The sequence below is a fragment of the Atractosteus spatula genome, chromosome 26 (genome assembly GCF_055471065.1).
Source record: "Atractosteus spatula isolate fAtrSpa1 chromosome 26, fAtrSpa1.hap1, whole genome shotgun sequence".
Lineage (NCBI taxonomy): Eukaryota > Metazoa > Chordata > Actinopteri > Semionotiformes > Lepisosteidae > Atractosteus > Atractosteus spatula.
Genome location: NC_142731.1, coordinates 9,008,178 through 9,030,119, shown reverse-complemented (window position 1 = coordinate 9,030,119; position 21,942 = coordinate 9,008,178). Strand labels below are relative to the sequence as shown.

Below are 21,942 nucleotides of genomic sequence, written 5' to 3'. Positions count from 1 at the left end.
TTCCATTTACAGTGCAGCTCGTGATGGACCCATAATTGCTTAGGAGCTTGTGACCGAACCCTTGCACAGTGCACTGCTAACCGCTGTTCTTTTGTGCTTAAATTGACGTGACCCACAGGCCCGAGTCTGTGCTCAGGTGCAGAGCTGAGCTTAACCTGTGCTTCTGTCCTTGTCGTCCGCAGGATCTACGCCTCCGCCGACTCTGACCGGCTGACCCCCTCCCCGACTGACAGCCAGCAGCTGCTGTCCGGAGGCTGCTACCACCAGCCCTACCTCCCCGAGCAGTACATGAGCCCCCTGCCCCAGAGCCGCTACTTCAGCCGGGATCGCATGGGTGTGGGCATGGGCCACGCGGGGCACGCCGCTCACCCTGGGCAGCCCAAGGACCCAAGCAGCAGCCCGCACAGCCGCTGGTACCTGCCCGGCCAGCAGGGGGCGGGCGCCAACCGCCTGGACTTCAACTCCTTCGACGCCGACTACTCCGGCAACGGCTTCATGTCCTACAAGCCCTTCCCCCTGCAGACCTCCGCGCACCACGCCCTGGGCTACTACCAGGAGCACCACCCCTTCGGCTCTAGCGCCGTGTCCGCCCCGGCCGGGGGCTGGGGAGCCAGCCGCCCCCCCGCGCCGTACCTCAACCCCCACCCCCACCCCAAGAGCGGGCCCGGCCTGGGCTGGTTCCGGCCTGTACCAGCGGACCCCCGGCTCCACCCCTCCCCGGCTGCCACCACCACCGCCACCGCCGCCCCCGCCCCCGAGCTGCAGCAGCACAACCCGCCCCTGCCCCCCCCGCCGGACAAGCCCAAGGAGGCCGGGCCGGGGGAGGACTCCTGGCTGGAGCCCCCCTCCGTCAAGTCCGTGGACTCAGCCGACTCCGGGCTGTACGAGGGCGCCGAGACCAAGAAGAGGAGGGTGTCGCCCTACGCCTCCAGCACCGAGAGCTCGCCGCCCACCCGCGGGGGGGAGGCCTGCGAGAAGGACAGCAGCAGCGATGCAGGCTACTACGGCTTTTACGGGAACTGAGCATCCCCCCACCCCCAGCTGCGCAGCTGGATCCCACCAGTCAGTATTTTTCAGGAGAGGGGGTGCAGAGCAGAGCCGAAAGTCCGCGTCTGCCAAAGGGAAGTGTTGTTGGGAGAGGTACAATACGGCGCTTGGACAAACACCTTATTCTGATTGTCTGGTCCTGGTGCATCAGTGTGTCTCGTGTTTCGTTAGTAATTATATGATTATTTATTTTGTTTTACTGCTAGTCGAAGTTCGCATTTCTGCCGGATGACGAGGGAGGAGGGCAGAGGCTGCAGGCAGACAGTCCCTGTGAGGTAGGGCATGGCGAAAGGTCATGGACGGCCACCCCAACTGTTTTTAGACAGGTCTGTGGGTTGCAGGGCTCCTCAGCAGGCCGGGGGGAGACGGTGCCTCCAGGGGGGGGCCCCTCCAAGCCTTTCTCCCTCCAGCTCTGCACCAGGCCGGGAGGCTGCCCTGTGCCGGACACTGTGGGCTCCTGGGGGACAATTCCAGTGCAGAACGTGAGAGCAGCCTGCAGGGCAGGGCCTCCAACCTGCACCATTCTTAATCACCATGAGAATAATAATAGCGGACAGGGCTTGGGATTAATATGTCTTCTGCAAGACCGTCACTGTAACAATCCATCAAGAGCGACTGCAGGAGACGGTATGACCAGCTCGTTCCTCAGGGCTCGTTTCGAACACAAGGGAGTAACACTTGTGGACAGTTTAGTTGGTAGCACCTGCTGGCCTGCCCTTGACGAATGCTGAAAGTTGGCATTTTGTTTTTTTTCTTGAGCTCCAGACATTTCCAGACAGGCTTGTTGAGGATATTGACTGTGATGATTACAGTGGCTTCATTTGTCAGGGATCTAACAGAGGGATACAGTTTGACACGGAGAAGGTATTTCTTAGGGAGCTGATGTGGAAGAGGCAGCAAAGGGGGGGCCAGTTTTCCTTTGGGAAGGACCGTCCCATTACTGCAGCCAAAGGATCACTATCACTCAGAACCTGGGTGCCTTTAACAGGAGGCGCCTCGTTACACAAAGGGTTGTGGGAGCAGGGAACAGGCTGTTGAAGCTAATACCCTGGCTTCTTTCAGTAAACAGCTGGATACAGTTGGTTCAACTACCTGCTGACAACCAGTTAAGCAAGCTGGGCTGAATGGCTCTTCTCACTTGTAACCTTAGTGGAAGAGTTGAGACAGTGGCAATACTGTGAGCTAAGATCTTATTGAATGTCTACGGAAAAGGCAGCTCTGAGGAGGCACTCGCCGATAGTCTGCTTGTGGCTTTCAGATACTTAAGCTACAAAACCACCAAAAGATAGAGGGATTGAATTATCTCCTCTCATATGTAGCTTTTCTGATGTTCTGATGTTTTAATTATTTGTGTTTTTATATAAATCATATAAAGTGTGTTGTATTTTTTCTATATTTGGTTCCAGAGGACAGTGATGTGTTATTTTTATATGTATATATTGTATAGGGGAACTAACATAATAATTTTGTTCAATTCTGTAACAGTAGAACCTAATGAAATCATAATCACAATCATTAACTCCCCAAGACTATGTAGTAAAGAAGACTTGCATCCACACGAGCTCATGTTTAGGTCAAAGAAATAATAGAAGAATCGACAAACGAACAATCTTTAAGAACTAGAATTAGTCCTCCTGTCTGCACTGTGGCTCCATCTAGTGGCCATTTACTCGCATTGACTCTCCAGCCAAGCGCAGTTTAGTCCGGCGAATGAATCGCCTTATTCGAACGTGGGGACAACCGAACGGCGCAAAAGGCATCTTGTTACAAACAGGTCAAACCTTTTATTATGACAATAAACGCCAATTAGCTCAATTCAGGAAGAATTTATTTTTAAGCTGGGTTTCCCCCATCACAGTGAGAAGGTTCTAGGCCGTTTGAGTTATTTATATTTTTTATGTATTTTTTTTTTAAGACTTTGTGTGTTAGATGTGCACTATACACAAGCACACGTCATTGTGTGTGATGTGCAAAGCCCCACTCTGACGATCTCACCTTTGACTTGCAGAGTATGCTGTTGCTGAGCCATTTTTTATTTTGCAAACACTGGTAACACATTTGCTTTGCACAGACCCTGGGAGAGACTGTTAGGCTCCTGGGCTTGTTGTCTTCTGGGTCATTCTTGCATCCAGGAAGCAATGCCTTTGTTCGTACTGGTACCAGGCAAGGATACCAGGTATCACTCTTTAAAGAGGGTCTCTCTTCAGGACCCGTCTCTGCTCCTCAGCAGGATGTTGACAAAGCAATAGGAGGGCAGGGGCAGGGGGGGAAGTTAGACCCTCTTCATATGATGCCGTATTTGGGACTTCTGAAATAAGTCCCCTGATTCAATTGCACACAGCAGCTAAGAAGAAAGTTATTAATAAGGCAAAAAATTATGATTTCTTTATGCAACTCATTTCATCACCCCCCCCCCCCAAAAAAAAAAATCATTCATTTAAAAAAAGGTCATGAAGAGCAGCAGTTGGATCAGAAAACCACACTATGGCCCATGGGCCTGTCTGCTGTCGGGGGGGGGCTCTGTTGGCGATACCTGATCTATTTAGAGCAATAGGAAAGAGGATCATTGTCCGAGCTCTGAGAATGAGCAGGGGATGCTGCACAAGGCGATGCTAGGTCTGTTTTTATTGAAGAGAATGTGTTTCTGTCAGATTTTATTAGGATCATCTGTACATGAAGCCCTCCCCCTAGCATCTGGTCTGTTCCCTCAGTTTTTATTTTAATGCCTTTAAAGACAGGTCAGAGGTCAAAGTTGACTCCTCTTAATGTTTCCTTCCTAGGTATGGGGATGGGTGGGGTGTGAAGGGCAGTCAGGCATTTATAAAAATACAGTATATGAAAGTTAAATGGATTACTAAATTTATAATGTGCAAGATTTTTTTTAAAAAGTTTAAAGCGTTTATTTATTAAAAGCAGGCTTTACCTCGTGCAAATGTGTATGAATTGTTGTTTTTTATTATTATTGTTCATGAATAAAATGTAAAATACCCAAGCATCTTTTTATTGTATAATGCCACTGTTTTGGGGAGAAAGTGTAAATAGAGAGAAGAGTTACTCTGTCTCTTACTGTAGCTTCAGGTGACTCAGGACTGGCCATGGTGCCACTGAGCTGTCACTACTTGGAACAGTTCACATTAAAAACTGCAGTATGAAAGAAATTAAAAAGATTTAAGAATAAGGAAATACTAATTACTAGAGTGAATGTGTTCTCTTTTTTTTATAGAATCCTAATGGATATAGAATAGTTCCTGCAATGCTTATAAAGTTACCCAAGAATTTGTCAAATTCTGGTGTAATTAAGGGTAATTTTAAGTCAGGGACTGAAGTGCAGTTTGTTTTGTTTACCTTATGAAGAGGTATCAGAGGCAAAGAGTTTTCCGTGAGTCTCTTTTCTCCCCTGAGCTTCAGCAGTGATGTTGAGTTCGCGACACTGTTTCTGTACTCCTGTTTCCTGTGGTTTGAGAGGTGAAGGATTACAGGGACATATTCTTCCTAGGTCAGCAAAGAAAGTGAGTTTAACTGAAGTCTAGGACCACATTCGAAAGGTCTAACTCTCACTTTATCCTTTTGTAGTCCTGGCCAGTAACAGGACAAGGCAGGATACACTCTGGACAGGATGCCAGTCCGTCACAGGGCAGATACACACATGCACTCACACCAGGGCCAATCTTCCCAGAAGTCAGCTAACCTACCAGGGTGTCTTTAGACTGAGAGAGGAAACTGGGGCACCCAGAGGAAACCCACATTAACACATGGAGAAATACAAACTCCACTTCAGTAGCAACCCAGGCATGTAATTGAATCTGGGGCCCTAGCGCTCAGAGCCGGAGAATGGCCACAATGAAAACAATACTTCTTAAAGATATTCACCTTGGCAGCAAAGATCCAAGTAAGGAAGAAACAACATTGCAACTTTTAAGTCTACCACTGTGAGAACCTTTTAGAGCTAAACGGCCAAAACTTGTTTCTGTATATTGTTTCAAATGGAACAGGTAAAGGTTAATTCCATTCTGAAAAGTAAAATGAAAAATTAAGTCAAGCCATTAGGATTTGTTAAAAAATACTTTTAGTAACACTGGAATAGTACAACATAAATTGAATCTCAACAGTGTTTTTTTAAAGCAAAATGAATGTGTACAAATACATGAACCAAACTAAACATTTAAATATTGGTATGTGCATGAGTATGTATATATGTACAACGGACACAATCATTTATATGCCTCTAATCAGGCATCAGAATAAATGCACATTCTCAGAAAATTACATACACCCTTTAGAAAGAACAATATTAAAATTAGACATCTGGTCCCAGAAGAGACTAGTACCTCTGTGAAATTTAACCAATTCCAATCTAACAATGCTAGCTGAACAGAAGATCAATTTAAAAGTGTAAGAGATTCCCTCCCCCATCTTTTTCTCTGGGAATGACATTATTCCAAGGACAAGTAGTTCAAGTAGGCAGCTGCGTCGGCATACGTAGGCTGCAAAGGAAAAGCAGGGAACGTTTATTCCCTGCTGGAAAGAGAAGACGGGAAACAACTTTTCGGCTGTGGAGCCTTCTTCACCTGATGGAACAAACCTTTACTTGTTCCTTTATTCCAAGGACTGACACAATATCGGTACCACAGCTTGAAAACACTGCAGAACTGAAATGCTGCACTTGCGTTTGAAACGGAGTGCAGTATCCAACAGCATTTACGCCATGTGAGAGCTGTATATCTTTACCTGGTTAACAGTGGATTGTGACGGACACAGCCACAATTTGAAACCAAATTTAATTTCTCTATTAAAGCATCTATACCTTTTATAAAACATATGCATGAAAAACAAATTGAACATGTCAATATCAAATTAAACACTTCAAAGCCCCATTCACTCACTCAATATCCAGCAGGCTGTAAAACATGTAATCCAGAATAAATATACTAGAACCTATGGAATTCGACAGAACCAAGTACATTTTCACTTTTAAAGGGAGTCAAGGCAACATGGAGCCCTGGAGCTCCTGCAGAGCCCTGTGGGTGTGAGCTGACAGGGCTACAGCTCTCGATAACGTTTCACTGTCAAGCCCCGTGTTCAATCAACCGGAGAGCCCTAATGGGGGGATCCCCAGGCAGTGACGCCCTGTGACCCACAAGCCAGAAGGACAGAAGGACAGGAGGAGGCGCCGGTGACGTGTTAAAAGGCGAGGGGCTCGGCCTGTACTGCTGCAGTGTGGGACAGCAAGGCCACACAAACACACACACAGCTGGCCATCAGAGGGTTTCAAGACTAACTGGCGATTCGAGATTAGAAACAAGGCACCAGGACACGCCGCTATGAAGTCCCAATAGCGGCATGACAAGTTGCACAAAATCTGAAGCCAGGACTTCAAAAGGTAAGGGGGGTAAGATGGCAACCAGTTTTAAATCCTATTACAGCACTGGAACAATGCTGGAGGTCAGCTCACCCTGGTTTTCAATTCCTTGACAAGCCTAAGGTAAAAATGTCATCTCTGAGTCAAATCCAAGCAGTGTACAACTGGGAGGGAGGTGTCATGCTTGAGGCAGTTTAGGCACAAAAAGATCCAATAAGAAAATATATTTTTGAAATGGAGTGGTTTCACACATGAAAAAAATAGCCCCTTTAAAATGTTTTTTAAACTCTTATCAAAATATTTTGACATTTGTGACTATCCTGTCTGAACAGAATAGCTACTACAATATTGCACTAGAAAACAAAATATTCTGATAAGCCCAGCTCAGGCATTTACCTCATCTCCCCTACCGTCAGTAAAGGTACAGGAAACTCAGCAGTCGCCTTCCGGCTGGGACGCCACAACCCTATTGGGCAGGACTGGCCACGCCCAGGCTTCAGAGAGGCGGAGCTTGTGCAGTGCAGTTCCCCATCTTCCAATGAGGAGTTCCCACAGAAACCAGGGGGAGGGGCTAGAGGGATTAGTAGTAATAGCGTTGCATTTCGGTCCAGTTGGTGACCCAGTGCTTCTTCCTGGTACTCCTGGTCAGGAAGCCCTCGTTGAACTGGTAGCGCTCCTCCTTGCGGATCTTCACAGCATGGTACTTTGGCATTATCCTGTAGTAGCTGGCTCGCTTAAAGAAGCCACACTGCCGCAACAGGAGAAAAAAAACAAATAACAATGAGGACCATGAAAGTGAACTTTGTCAAACGTTGTTTCATTGCAGTAGCTACTGCCTCTGAATCAAGGTTTGTCCCCATAAAGACCAGCTTCTGTTCAACAGCTCCTTTACTGTACATCTATTACTTGGCTAAATATAAGTCAAGTCTATAGCAAGATGAGCTTGTGCTCAGTGTTGTGTCTGGGGGACTTCTGAGGGCTGTGTACCCCATCTGTCTACTGTTTCAGGTTCTCATGAGCAAAACCCCAAGCTGGATTCGAACCCAGGACCGTGGGGCTGGAAGGCATCAACACCACCCTCCCCATCGTGAAATTTTTAACTAGGTAAGACAGAAAGGTTTGGGGACAGGAGACAGGCACTGGGACACCCTGCAATTTTCACTAAGCCTTGTGCGACACTTAAAACTCTCATGCATGCTGGAATTGTTTCAGCTTTTACTGCATCCTTGAGTACAAGGTCTAAAAGCAAGAAGGGAGAAAGATGACAGCTGTGAAGAAAGAGGAAGAGATGAGCAAAGAAAAGCCAGCATGTCTACATTTCCTGGACACACAGGACATTGATCATGTGCAGGAGGTGAGCTAGAGGCAACAGAGAGAAAGGGAGTGATTAATCTGGCTGAAAAGTGAAAACAGTGTGTGAGTACATTCATTTAGGAAGCCATTAGTTAGGGGAAAGAAAGAATCAAGTGGTTAGTGGAGTAAAGCAGTTTTCTCTTGCAGAGGAAAAAAAACATTAAGTATTTTCAAAGGAGTAGCTAAAAAATAGCATTCCCAAGACAGGAAAAAAGGTTAATGTCCCTGGAAGGAGAAATATCAGAAGACACTTAAGAATTTGCGACAGAGGCAGGGAAGGACATAAATGTGACGACATCCGGAGAGTCCACACCGCTGTCTGGGAAGGCTGTGGAAGGACTCTCGGATGCTGTCCAGATTTATCTCCTTCCTTGACATCAAAGCCTAAGCGCCTGTCTGGGTAATTCTCACAGCTCTTTGCTCCAGAGGGAGAGAGGTGCAGGGGTAGCAGAGAGAGATGAAAGCCCTCTTGAGCAGTCATGAGAAACGCGCTGGAACTCAGCAGAATAGAAGAGCCTATTTTTGTGCAAGGCTTTCCAGCAGTCCTGCTGGTCCACAGAAGAGAAAAAGGAGCCAGTCTGTGGGAGGAGGTTTAGTGTCTGACTGTGGGGCCCTGTGGTGCTTCACAGCAGTCGACTCGTGACTCACCTGGGGGTTAGGGATTTTGAGTAGCACATAAAGCCAAATTCACATATAGTCAAGTTTTACCCCTGCTAACCTCTGACGGTAATTCAAGATAATACATATAAGTATAAAAACAGCTGAGAAGGAAGACAACTGAATAGGCTCACAAACTAGCTCTCGTAGATGTGCTTGAGGAATTTTTCAGAGAATAAAGCATTTTTCCAATATTTTGTTATTACATGAAGAGACTGGCTCCTCTTTTAACTCTGCTGCGCTGCACTCCCAGTTCCAGGAAGGTCATGCCCCCCCCCCCACCCCCTCGTCTGGAAGAGGTCAGACTGAGCTGCGCAGGGCTCGGCAGTGCTTTCAGATTTCCACCAGCTCACTGCCGCCTGCTGTCCCTTCGCTCTTTACTCTGTGGAGGATCTTCACAGAGTAAACGGTCTTCCTCCTGTAACTGGGATGCTGACCCCCGCCTGCCCCCATCGCTCTCCCTCCCCCGGACAGAGCGCGGTCGAGGCTCATTACCAACGCTGCCCAGCGGCATGCGACAGCGGCCCTCGGGGCCCCCCAGTCAGTAGTCCTCGGTCAGCCGCTCGGTCTCGGACGGCTGGATCTTCATCTCGGCTTTCTGCGCCTTGGCCTCGTACATCTCTCGCCTGCTGGCCCGCCTGAAGAAGCCGCACTGGGGGAACCAGGGAGGGAGGTTGAAGAGAGCAGCCGGGCGAGGGCCCTTCGGGGAGCAGACGGGACCCCCGTCCGGTGGAGCAAACGGACGCTACAGAGCCTGGCCATTTTGAAATGAGCAACAGGGGAAAAACACCAAGCACAAAAGGGAGTGGGCACCAACACCCCGTATTGGGCAGCCTGGCATGGCGAGTGTAGAGACTGAGAGTGAAGGGAGATATCTACATCACATTCCATGGGAAAATCCTGACGTTACCATTCATGTGGGGGATTTTATTCTGCTTTTTGAATGACAGCGCTCTGTAGGTACTGAACGTTAGTATTGGTTAATTTCCTCCAGAATGTTATCCACTGCAACCTGCTGTGAGGATCACAGCGAACTGACAGCTTTAAGATGCCTTCGTGGAACACCCCCTGTAATTCGCTGAGTAAAGAAACAAACATGTTTAAAAAGCACTTCTATCAGCCTGTGTTAAGTTTACATAGCAAGCAGTGTCTGTCCCTTCGGAAGTTTCAAAGAGATTCGGCCTCCCCACCTGACAGGGAATCATCTTGATTACAGCACATGAAGTCTCTCCATGGCCAAAGTGTTGAGCTGACATTAATGATGCTCCAGCGAGCACCTGCCTACTAACTGGCATACAGCCTCTTCACACCGAGTGGTCTGTGCTGGGTCAGTGCCAGCAAACTCATGTTGGAATGTGGAAGAACAATGTGGAGGTCTATTACAGGTCCGGATGTTGGCTATTTGTTGCTTAATGAACTGCACTGCTGATCCCATTTCATATTGTTAGTTTTTCACAATTCCTGCGCTGCAGCAATGAGATTTGCTGTGCTTCATTTCATGAGAGAAACCAGACTGAATTGATCCAAAGGAGAAAGGAGAAAAGGTGGTCTAATGTGAGACACTGTAGTTGTTAATTCTGCAATTCATTTTCTCTTTGATCTTACAATTGACAGGACTCACTGTGAAGCACAGCAGATACAACAGCCACACGGACAGACTCGCAGGAGGAACAGGTTCAGCTTTGACCAGGTGAGACCTGAGAACCTGTTCCACAGTCCTCACAGAAACTGGGGCCGGACGACACAGACGGCAGTTCTGTGCTGACGGAAACGGGGTGATTATAGGTTGGAGGGGTGTGGTGAGCACTTGCAAAACTGACAGGCTGAAGGCACTGAATCTTTTCAGTCTTGAACAGAGAAGATTACAAGGAGATCTGATCCAAAGTCTTCAGCATCCACCTGTTACAGGTATAAAAGACCACCCAGCAGATTTCTATTGTATCACCCGTGAGATACGAACCAGACAGCGCAAATGTTAACTGCATGGAAGTGCGTTTAAAAGTGATAACAGGAGGCACTTCTTTACACAAAGCTTAGTGGTAGTATGGAACTACTTATCCAGCCATGTTGATAAAGACAACATCCGGGCTTCTTTCAGGAAACAAACGGATGAACTCCTGACTAGCCAATGGAGCTCTGAAGAGCAAGACCTGACGTTATCAGACAGCAGCAGAGAGAGGGGCTCACCTTCCAGAGCAGCAGGATGATTAAGCCCAGGAGCAGCACGCCGGCCAGCACCGCCACGATGATGATCCACAGCGGAATCTCGTAGGGCACCTCCTTGCCCAGCACGGGCAGAATTTGCACTTCAAACTGAGAGGAGGGAGCAACAGACTGAGTGTACACCACGCCATGAGGCTCATGACTAGGACTGTGGGCATGCAGGACATCGGACTCTGAAATTCTGGTCCTCCAGCTCTGCCTGCTGTCATGTCAGATCACAGCTCCCCTGGCGGCCCGGCCCACATGCTTCCCCCTCTCGAACCCGGGGCAGCCGTCGCCCCACGCTCCCAGCCCTGCTCACCTCCGTCGTCTGCTGGCTCATCCTGATGGTGGGCTTGTCCGTCTGCAGCTTCAGGGTGGCCCTGCCCTTCACATTCACCTGCCAGGCGTTGATGTAGTCCTGGGCACAGACAGAGGGTCCTAACAGGTCAAGGGCTACGGAAGGCCACTGAGCCATCAGCTGCTCCTCTAGCGACGTGGCCAGAAAACAGCTCACAACTCTTCTAGATCCAATGCAATTACTGAGGACCTGATGCACAGCTTTCAGAAAACCTTTGAGTCTGCAATTCTGTTCTTATGTCCCACTAGCAACAACAGCAACCCAGAGGTGTTCAGAACAGCAACAAGGAAACATTTGGAAGGGATAAACTTTAAAGGGAGACATGAGAACTATGTGGAAAAAAGAACAGGAGTCAGGAATGGTTTGATGATGATGCAAATTGAACAATATGTGCAATCAGTCAGACAGGGTGGTGGTCAAGTCTGACTGCTCTAATAACCCACAGAGTGTCATCTGGGCTGCATTCTGGGAAAACAGCTTGAAGTGGCGCTGCAGAGCCCTGCACCCACCTCCAGCAGGGTGCTGTTCCACACGCGCGCTCTGACGGTCACCTGGGCCTCGTTGCTCATGTTGCGCAGAGGGCAAGTGAACTTCACGCACCTGGCCGTCGAAACGGCACAGTCCTGCAGGAAGAAAAACGCCCCGCTGAATTAAACACCCCACTCGGGTCTCTCTCGGGTCTCTCTCCACCCAGCGCCCGGCTCTTTGCTTACCAGCAGGAAGTCCTCCTTCTTGGCCTTCAGGAGCGTGATGGCCGCCTGGGGCTCCACCTTCTTCTCCTTCCCATCGGCCTCTCTCTTCCGCCGGCCGGAGTCGGTGCTGGACAGCTGAGCACAGTGACAGAGAGAGAGAACGGTGTTCTAACTCCTGGTGAGGGGTGCGGCGTCCCGGAGGCTGCCCCAGAAGCAGAGTACACAAGGCGGTACTACACCCTGGGCAGGATACCTCGGACATGTGCAAATGAAGCACTTAGCCTCTGGGAGGAGGGAGGAAACTGGAGGCAGCGATTGAAGGGAAGTTTTAAAAAGCCGATATCACCCAAAGAAAAGAGGGAGTGTGAACTTGGGTGGAGAAGAAAGGAATTCTGGGACGCACTATTGATGCATCGGTATTAAAATGCATTTCATGTCAAGCACGTCAGGCGCTCTCTCTATACAAAGAGAACCAAAATCACACAAGGTCCCCGAAGAGGCTAATGCAGTCCATGATCACTCGCTTGTACGCGTGTGCTGTTCTGTGCAGCACGGGGAACTCTGCCCACTGGCAGGACAGAGCCCAGACAGGCCAGGTGACGCCAAGCCAGACGCAGACTCACAGTCAGGTTGAGTGGGTTGATGATGTCGCCGGGCGGCACGCAGCGAGCCTCAGCTGTGCCCTTGGTCACCACCTCCGTTGGGTACAGCAGCCACTTGCCGTTGGGCACCTCGTAGGGCCAGTCGATCTCCACCTCTAACGTGCCGATGGAGCCCAGGGGCTCCCCTTGAATGTGGACCTGAGAGCAATCACACAGATAAACGCCTTGCCAGCCACAGGAACACCACCTTCAGCAGAGGCATGAACCCACAGGAGGGCAATTTTCTGAGTGCAGAAACTTTCCAACCCGCTGTTGGTTGGCAGCCAGAGAATGTGATGACGGCGATACTCGGATCTTCATCAGGCTGTTCCTCCCAGCACCCCCGGTTGGGTCCGGTTCCGGACCGTTTGCGTGACACTCACCTTGAAGGTGAAGTCCACCGGGCTTCCTATATCCCTGGTCTGCTTCATGGCTGACTCGCCCATCACTGTCCCACTGAAGTAGGTCGTCACTTGAGACTGTGTCCTGTAAGGGAAAGCAGCTCTCGTCACTGAGCAACAATACCAGGCCACCAGCGATCCCGCAAGTCTTAGCGCACTCGCTTCTGAGCTGGGCTTTGCCTGTGCCTAACGAGTACTGAGGCACCATTGCCCTGAGCCGTGCAGAGGGAGCAGGGGAGCACGGGACTTGCTTTCTACTTACATAGAGAAGGTGACATCTACGGAGTACACGACCTGCAGCAGCACCGGCACAGGGTTCAGGTCGCTCTGCTCGCTCAGCCTGCGGACCACACACACAGAGGGGCGTGCTGATAGCCTCTACACACACAGTGGCAGGAGGATGGAGCAGGACAGGCAAGCCTTCAGCGAAGGCCAGCTGTGTAAGGAGGCTGGAGGAGTGCCTGTCCTGGTCTCACTAAAATTCTGCAACAGGAGCCTGTTATACCTTCAGCCTTTACTGAGCTCAACACACACCAGCACAGCGTCTGCCCTGCAGAACTGTTGAACTGCTCCAGGTTTCTAACACTTTTTATACAGTATATAACAGTCTGGGTGACTCTGAGAAGTTCTGGTGCTTAAAGAATGCATTGTGCAAAATTGTGAATAATGCACAATTGGTGTTTCAGTTGTGAATAATGTTCACAGGGGTATTTGGGTATTTTTTAGGGGTTGAAAATATTTTATGTTGGCTTTGTTTTCTGTCAATAAAGTCTAGTTATACAATACAGCCTCATGGAGTATGTGACTAGTTGGTTTGTTTTAGATTTAAGTGGTTTTCTTCAGGCTCTTTGAAGAAGTCAGTTCATATCGGACTTTAGGAGACCTTGAAACGGTCTGGTCACTAACACAGGGCGGCACAGCTAAGTTCACATCTTGCAGTAATTATTCCACTCCACAGTGTAATTAAGCACTAACACTCCAGCCTGGGACAGGTGCCGATGTGCGTGTCCCACTTCAGGGAGAGTCCCACAAGACAAGCGTGCTCTGAAATGAATCTGCAGGGGATCTGGACGGCTGTTGGGAGACGCAGCCAACAGATCTGTCCAGCTCTGCGCTGGGGGCAGGCTCCACGGCTGAAATCAGGGGACAGCTGGGGCAAACACCCCCCTTATGAGATGAGGGAACGTCCCTGCAGGGTTCAGGCGCAGACTCACGTGGACAGCTGGAGCTGGGTCTCTATCTTGTCCGTGTACAAGTTGATTCCCGAGGTCTCAAAGATAATCAGGATTGTGGCCTGCAGGAGGGGAAACAGGGGGGTTTGGGGGTCAGACAGGGATCGGTAATGGAAATTTTACTCACTTAAACCAGAAACAGTTCTTTGGTTTATGAGCTAAAGTCTGAAAAGACATCACGATGGACATCTTTGCCATCAGAGATTCCTAGTATGGTTTCGATTAATGTGCAAGACAAGCACTATCTCTCTCTCTGCGTGATGCTGAAACAATATAAGAATCTTAAGTTTAGTACTATAAGTATTAAATATGTAGGCATTATCCCCTTAAGCAAGACTTACAGTTTAACTACTTTACACGATACCCTTTAGATAAAAAAACGTAAGAGATAAGTGGAAATTTGGTTTTAGGTCTTCTATGCAGCACAGATCTCAAACTCCATTGAAGAGTCACAGTGCCCTGCACACCCATCAAAGGGCAGTAGTGAGGGACTCAGCCCAGCACAAAGCTTTCCATACCTTTTCATTGCTTTTGAAGGGGTTTCCCAGCTGGCAAAGCAACGTCTCGTCTGCAGAACAAACAATGTTCTTCTTGTCCTGGGGATTCACAAAATGAACTTTGACATCAAGCACGCATTTAATTCAGCTGTCCACCCTTAACCCACGTGCACACGTTTGCCCCAGTCTCTCCCCATACCTCTTCGACTCTGCAAGCATGCATGCCCCCTGCAGAGCTATTGCTGCCCTCCTGCATCCTGGAGTCAATACACTGATCCCTGGCTCAGTCAGCGCGGAGGCCGGCTCTCACCGTGTGGCTGGAGCGCACCCCGGAGTAGCGCAGCGCAGCGGGGATGGTGACGTTCAGCTCGGCCCGGTGAGCGTCCTCCGCCTCCACGGCCCCCGAGGGCAGATTGGTCACGTTCACCACCAGCAGCAGCTTCTTCACACTGGTGCTGTACTGCAGGACCTGCAGGCCGCCCTGACTGCACACACACACACACACAGGGCAGAGCTCAGCCAGCACATCACCTGCGTCTGAGCACACCTCAGCCACCACTTCATTTAGCTTCACATCAGCGAGAGTGCTGCAGCACCCAACTGTACCTGCATGAGCCTGGCTGTGCCAGACCATGAGCTGGACCCAGGGACTCTCCTGGACAGTGGACCCCAGGCACCCCAGAAACTCTCCCCACACACCCCGCGCACATCCTGGACACTCTCCTGGCACTACCTGGGTGCTCTTCAGGCACACCCTCTGGACACACTTCGGACACACCACAGACACACCCCCGACACTCCCCCTGGACACACCCCCGACAGTCTCCGGATACTTCCTAGATACTTCCCGTGCATACCCCGGACACGGTCCTGTAGCTGAAGGGAGGGGACACTCGACCCTACACACCTGGGGAGGGGTACCTGCTGCTCGCTGGCAAACAGCGCCGAGAGCTGCAGGTTACTCCTGCACCTGTTGTCATCGCCGCAGTCCTTCTGGAAATTGATCTGAGAGAAAGAAGCACAAGGAACTGACCCTGGGACACCAAGAGTTAGGGATTTACCTTGCTGCAGAAGCCGAATTTCTCACACCCAGTATAACCAAGTCATTCAATATGAAACAGACAGCTCTGAAGGACTGCCTTCACTTTCAAGAGTCCTTATTACTGAAGTAAAGCCCATTTCAAGTACTACTACAATTACTACTACTGGTGCTGCCAATACTACTGCCACTGTAAATGCTACTGCTACATTACTGTTCCTGCTTCTATCAACACCACTACCACTTTACTAACGCAACTGCTCCTGCGTCCGACACTACCGCTGCCATTTCTGTCACGACTAGGGCCAGTCCGGACTCGGTGCAGCGGGCTCAGCCTGCTGGTGGGGGGTACCTCTTTGGTCTCCGAGAGTTTGTGCCCCTCTCTCAGTATGGGGAACCCGTCCAGGTTCTGCAGGGCCCGGCGCCCCCTGCCCCTCTGGGTCTGCTCCGCCAGCGAGAAGTTCAGAGCGAACACCACAGGGTGCAGCTTGTCTTGGATGTTACTGTCCTGAGAGGAAACAGAGAGCAGACCTCCTCTCACTGAAAGGCCAGTCACCTCTTAAAATGACGCTTTCAGTCACTTATACTCAATACTGATAGACACTCACACAGGTGCCCCCGGAACCTTTATAAAAGTAAAGGAACACTACGGTAAAAGCAGACTACAATACATAAATCCTAGTGACTGATAAGCAAAAGCAGAGTACAGTGCAGTAAAGTCCAGTAAAAGAAGAGTACAATTTGTGTGAATTAATAGTAATTGAAGTGAAATAAGTACAGCACAGTAAAGCACTGGTGTAAAGGAGGGATAAAATAGAGCAACCAGTCTTATGTGGGTCAGCTACATGAAGACAAGGCAGTGAAACTGAACAGATGCTTTACGAAATAAAAAAAACATTAAATATTATTTTCCTACATCGCTCTGATTTTTCATCAAATTAAAAATAACAGACTCTCCAGAAGCTGCCTGGAAAAGGAGGAGAGAGCCTGTGGCATGTTTCCTGCGTGGACTGAGCTCTCCTTACCACCAGGACGAGTTCGAGGGTCTGGCAGCTGGTCTCGGGCATGGAGAAGGAGCCTCTGTAGGTGTTCTGGCCGTTGCTGAGGAATCGGACTCGTGGGCTTCGCCGGTCCCTGTCGGCACTCAGGTCATAAACCAGAGCTGAGTGGTGGGAGACAGACAGGTCAGTGGTGTGCGGCTCACCAGTGTCGTACCGGTGATAAAACGATATCAGACCGGTGATAAACCAGTGTTAGAGCAGGGTTAAACCAGTGCCAGGCCGGTGTGAGACCAGTGCCAGACCGGTGTGAGACCAGGGTCAGACCGGTGTGAGACCAGGGTCAGACCAGGCATTTGAAAAGCGTTACTGACTCCCTGCTGTACAGAACAGGAATCTGAACTCACTGATGTTCCTCTTGAAGTTCTTGTTGCCAGTGCTCAGCGTGTAGGAGAAGCACAGCTGCACTTGGATACTGGAAAACACCATCAACACACAGTAAGAGGCAGCTTAGGACGAGCATGAATAAAATAACAAATAAAATCCTCGCTCATAACAGACCACAACGGGCGTTTCTGCAGCTCTCTCACCAGGAGTTTGAGGTACATTTACTGGGGTCCACGATCTTGGGCTCAACGGCAAACGTCGTGGAGAGATTAATGACTGGCCGAGCCCTGAAACCAAGCAACGGAAAGAGGAGGGATTTAAGATATCTGGGGATCAGGAAAAGAGGCAAGAGGGAGATATCTGGTCCGATTTCTGCTTTCTGATCCGATTTCAGGTCCAGAGACAAACAGCCGTGCCCCAGCTGTGAAGTGGATCCAGACAGGAATTGTGAGCTTTGACAGGAAAATGTTTTTTACGAGGAACCAAAAATGGAAGACTTTACTTTTCTGCCCAAGCCTCACGGATACGCAGGCCCTGTATATGCACGTGCATGCAGACAGAAGAAGCAAATGGATAAAAGCAGCCGTCGGGACGCCCCGAGGGGTCTGGCGCTGCGGCCCACCTGAGCAGGGCTATCTTGTTGTCCAGGGAGCCCACCAGGACGTCAGGGTAGCTGTTGTCGTCCACATCCAGCCCCCCGGCGATGGAGTAGCCGAAGGTCATGAATCCACCCTTGCCCACCTCTTGCCCCTCAATCACCTGCCGTCAGAAGCACAGCGTCAGTCAGACATGGTTTTAGGGGTGCTCTCATCTCTTTGCGGGGGGGGGGGGGGGGGTGTCAAATGGGGTTCAAGAGTCGAATCACAAGTCCCCCCCATAAAAAGACATCAAGCTTGTGAAGGTTTAAGAAGCACAGGTAACGTGTCCAGGGGTACCCGCACACACACTCACTTCCAGCCTCTTAGTGAGGCCCCCATGTAAAGATGGGAACACAACATAGCAGTCAGAAGCCCCCTCATAATAATTTTAAGTAAGCGTTTTAAGTACGGGGTGAGAAATCCATTATTCATTAAAGGAGGTTCCCCCTTTGCCCCTCCAAGGGGTTCTGTGAAATAGCACGTCTGCTCTCAATGACTCATGGCTCTGGCACACTGAACGACTTACCTGACTGTACTCTGCAGAAACCCCCTTGTTACGGCCACACCAGATAAACACCTTCCCCGAGCCATCGAAAGGGGCTCCGACTGCAAAATCTGCACGGGAAGGAGATCAGAGATTGGAAAGGAAATGTACAAGGATGCAGTTCGGTAAGGTTTCAGGATTGCACTGCACTGCTACACGACGCCAGTAGGTGGCGGCACTCCAGTGCACTTCAACTCAACATGAGGGAGACTGGCGAGAACCTCAGGGGACCTCAGTCTGCAGATGTCCTCTGCTTCTGCTGTCATCTTGTCCTCCTCAGGTGACGCTGCTCTGGGAAGCAGGGGGAGTCTTGAGGCAGGTTTACTGTTAAGCGGTATGCAAAAGCTCTCGGCATGCATTTCATAAGTGAGTCCTCATGCAAACACACCGCCAGGAAATTAAACCACCAGGACGTCTCGCACACTGTCTCAGATGCTCCAGCTGTTAGCACAGAGCCCTGTAATGTTAACGTTGTTGTGGTGTGGCAGATCTCTTAGTTCAAGCTCAAAAGGCTAGCTGCACACATACTCACTTGTCAAAATACTGCAGCCCCCAACTCCCAGGATGGGACAGGCCAGGGCTTTCCATGTGTGCTCTGCAAGGCTGTGACATGTCTGAAGCTCAATGCCATCTCACTCAGGGCGGCCTTCGGCTGAGGCTGTGGCCAAGGTGACCGAGCACGAGACCGAACTGTGCATTGCAGGGGCTCTGCTGTTCTATGGCTCATTCTGGACAGGGAAGCTGATGAAAACATGCACCTGTCGCCGTCGCCAGCGAGCGCGGGTCTTCCGAGTTTGCCTTGTGCTGCAACTTTAAAGAACGCCAGTAGGTGGCAGCAGCGCAACGCAGGCGAATTGCCTGCCGTTTCATTAATCATCTCGGCTGCGCCAGGACGCTGCACAGCCCTCATGGTAAAACAGTCTTGCCCGTGGTCCGCTGTCCTGGGACCACATGTCTAACCAGATCATCTAAAAGCACAAGGCCGTGGAGGAATGACTACCTCATTCCAAAAGGCTACATGGCAGCTTTGAATTTTGAATAAATTAAACTGTTAGGAAGTATTTTTCTTATTAATAATAACAATAATAACACCTGAAGAAGGCTCCACGGCCAAAACGTTGTTTTCTTTCTTCTTTTCAGCCTGGAATACACCTATTACTTGTTCCATAACAATAATAAGTCTTATATATTAATAAAATAATAGATTCATGTATTTATATAACACAAGGACCAAGGAAAGGTAATGCAATAAAAAGTAAAAGAAAAACTGAGGAGGGTTTTGAGATTTGAAGAGAGTCAGAGAATTTGTTTCCTGCAGAGTCCGAGTCTGAGAGTGGGAGGAAGGGCAGTCCGTGTGGATGAAGCAGCAGAAGAGGAGGATGAAGAGTGACTGTCAGATGAAGAAGAGCTTTAGGGAGGAATGAATGAATGAATGAATGAGCCGCTCCTTTCTTCTCCAGGCGGGGTGCTTGGAGCGGAGGAGGGGAGGGGAGAGACGGGGGTTCACCTTGGAAGCCATCCTGGTTAATGTCCCCGATGGCGGCGACGGCGATGCCGAACCCGGAGCCGGGGGAGCCCGGCAGCACCACGCTGGCCTCGTCCTGGAAGGAGCCGTTCTCGTTCATGAAGACGTACACCGAGCCGCCCTGCTCCTTCTTGTGGTGGAAGTAGAAGGGGGCCCCGACGATCAGGTCGTTCCACCTGCGCGGACACAGCGGAGCAGGAGGCATGAGGACCTGTCCCCACCAGCTCCTCTCGGCCTGGCTCAAGCAAGCGCCAGACCTCCTTTCACCTGAGAACGGCCCCATCTGGAGGGCTCATTCATCAGCCTTCAAAGAGAAATAGTCTACCGTAACCCCAAGTGACTGTCTACTGGGCTGTCGTGATTTTTATTACACAGTGCCGATCAACTTCGTACAATCATGCAGATCAGTCCAGTTATTATAGCTGAAGTTATAAAGAAACTATCAGTATTTATTAAATCAAAGTGAATAAATCACTGTAACGCAGTTTTCTGCATTTTTGGCATTTAGAGCTTTATCACAAGGTGTCTCTCTTTAAAACTGGCTTTGTTCCCTTTGCTCCCTAGTTAACTTTCAGTTACATGCTGGGACCACATTAAACCATTAGTGATGAAGGTACCCAGAAACTTGAAGCTGCTAACCACCTCTACAGCCAGCCCATTGATGTGGATAGGGGTGTGGTCCCCACCCTGCTTTCTAAAATCGATGACCGGCTCTTTGGTTTCGCCGACGATCCCCCCACCTGCCCGTTATCATCTTCCACACGCGGTCGTTTCTCCACGTGTCTTCTAGTTTGTGTTTCACTGTTGTTTCTGATGAAATCTGCTGTGATCTTCAGGATCCTCAGCAAACGCCATCTTACACTCAGAAGACCATATAGACACTTACATTGCTGAGATATTGGGGACATGATATAAAAGGTTCCCCGATCTTTGGTACAGGTGTTTTCAACCTAAAGAGTGTATCTTGCGTTTAGGAGAGCTGGTGGTAAGAGCAAGTAAGGACAGCCTTCAGCACATGTGATCTGGGCGCCCGTTGCCAGTGAGAAGTGGCATGGCAGGGTTGACAGCCAGGCACGACTCGGATGCATCTCATCTAGAAGTGTTTGGATCCATTAAAAAAGTAAAATGCTTACAATGGTGTCATGTGAAAAACACTGGTAGGTCATGATAGAAATGAGTGACAGCTTAGTGTAAAACACCCCCATCTCTACTCTAGTGCATCGATCCTAAGAATGTGTCTGTTATGTTGCTTCTCATGGGAGGAAACACACAAGGAAGCAGTTCATTGTACTCGGGTACACATGACAAACCTGAAACTTGGGCAGAGCCCCCCATTCGTTTATTTCCCATAGGTTTGCACTCATAGGGTCCAAACGTCCCTTATTTTTATTGTCCTTATGTCTTCACATCATCGCACTACAAGTCAGGACTTTTGGGGTTCCCAAACCCAGCGTACATCAGGTACCCCCTGTGCCCGTCTGCCCAGCCTACCCATCGTTGTTCAGATCAGTGGCCGCTATGCTGCTCCCGAAGTAGGAGCCCAGCTGCTCCCCCAGCAGGACCACGCGGGGGGTCAGGGTGGCATTGATATCAGCCAGCATCACCGAGCCCCGGCTCTCGTTGCGCGGCGCCCCGGTGATCAGCGTGTACGAGTTCTTCCGCAGGACGTTCTGCTCTTGCAGGACGGAATACCCTGCAAAGACACAGCACGGTGGCCTTAGTGGGGGGGGGGGCTGCTCCCGATTCCAGTGCCACACTTCCCGCCCCCTGCAGCCTCACCAGCTGTCCCGTCTCGCCAAATCGGCTTCCTTCCTGCCGCCGCTGTCTGGGACCAGCTGTCAATCTGCTGTTACACTCCATTCCCCCTCCTCCCCTATTTGAAAACGTGGGTTTCATGAGCCACTGCAGCCCCGTAGGGGGACTGAGTGGAACCAGGTGCAGGAGAAGAAACCATCTGCCGGTTGTCCTGCTTAGGGCACTGGAGAGCACAGCGCCAATGGCCGAGGCCGGACATCCCAGGCGGGCGGTGTGCCCAGCGTCCCCGACAGAAATGCTGCTTCACATCTGCCCCAGCAAGAACCAAACAAGCTCCTGTAGCAAACACTGCCTGGCACCACGATCTGGTATTGACTACTCTGACTGAAGTAAATGGACTGGATTACTGTACCGATGTAGAGGTATCGCTGGCCACGCAGGTCAGGGAAAGACTTCTCATTCGAGTCCCAGGACTCCTGGGGGTTCCTCCAGGTGTTATGGACATTTCCTGGAAACCGCAAACAAACCACACAGCTGGGTGACAAAGCCATTCTGCCAAGGGCCAGGAACTGCAACAGGGACAGCCTCGTCCCCGAGGTCAGAATAATGTCCCT

The 21,942-nt window shown here is 50.0% G+C and overlaps 2 protein-coding genes across 2 annotated transcripts in view; one reads left to right on the top strand and one right to left on the bottom strand.

Moving 5' to 3' along the window:
* tbx21 (T-box transcription factor 21) overlaps positions 1-4,036 on the top strand; it is a 31,562-nt gene extending 27,526 nt beyond the window's left edge. Inside the window, exon 6 of the mRNA XM_088906443.1 lies at positions 183-4,036. Coding sequence (XP_088762569.1) covers positions 183-1,023 — 841 coding nt within the window. The 3' untranslated portion in view covers positions 1,024-4,036. The remainder of the gene's footprint in view (positions 1-182) is intronic.
* A 1,060-nt stretch (positions 4,037-5,096) lies between these two features.
* The window catches only part of itga3b (integrin, alpha 3b), a 44,224-nt gene continuing 27,378 nt past the window's right edge, over positions 5,097-21,942 (bottom strand). The window contains exons 5-26 of the mRNA XM_088906265.1: positions 21,741-21,836; positions 21,065-21,266; positions 19,556-19,749; positions 18,031-18,119; positions 17,489-17,625; positions 17,070-17,153; positions 16,887-16,954; positions 16,507-16,643; positions 15,834-15,989; positions 15,350-15,447; positions 14,753-14,927; positions 14,464-14,541; positions 13,928-14,007; positions 12,976-13,053; positions 12,696-12,798; positions 12,295-12,471; positions 11,693-11,806; positions 11,489-11,602; positions 10,941-11,039; positions 10,604-10,729; positions 8,912-9,068; positions 5,097-7,154 (exon numbers count right to left, since the gene is read on the bottom strand). Coding sequence (XP_088762391.1) covers positions 8,958-9,068; positions 10,604-10,729; positions 10,941-11,039; positions 11,489-11,602; positions 11,693-11,806; positions 12,295-12,471; positions 12,696-12,798; positions 12,976-13,053; positions 13,928-14,007; positions 14,464-14,541; positions 14,753-14,927; positions 15,350-15,447; positions 15,834-15,989; positions 16,507-16,643; positions 16,887-16,954; positions 17,070-17,153; positions 17,489-17,625; positions 18,031-18,119; positions 19,556-19,749; positions 21,065-21,266; positions 21,741-21,836 — 2,516 coding nt within the window. The 3' untranslated portion in view covers positions 5,097-7,154; positions 8,912-8,957. The remainder of the gene's footprint in view (positions 7,155-8,911; positions 9,069-10,603; positions 10,730-10,940; positions 11,040-11,488; positions 11,603-11,692; positions 11,807-12,294; positions 12,472-12,695; positions 12,799-12,975; positions 13,054-13,927; positions 14,008-14,463; positions 14,542-14,752; positions 14,928-15,349; positions 15,448-15,833; positions 15,990-16,506; positions 16,644-16,886; positions 16,955-17,069; positions 17,154-17,488; positions 17,626-18,030; positions 18,120-19,555; positions 19,750-21,064; positions 21,267-21,740; positions 21,837-21,942) is intronic.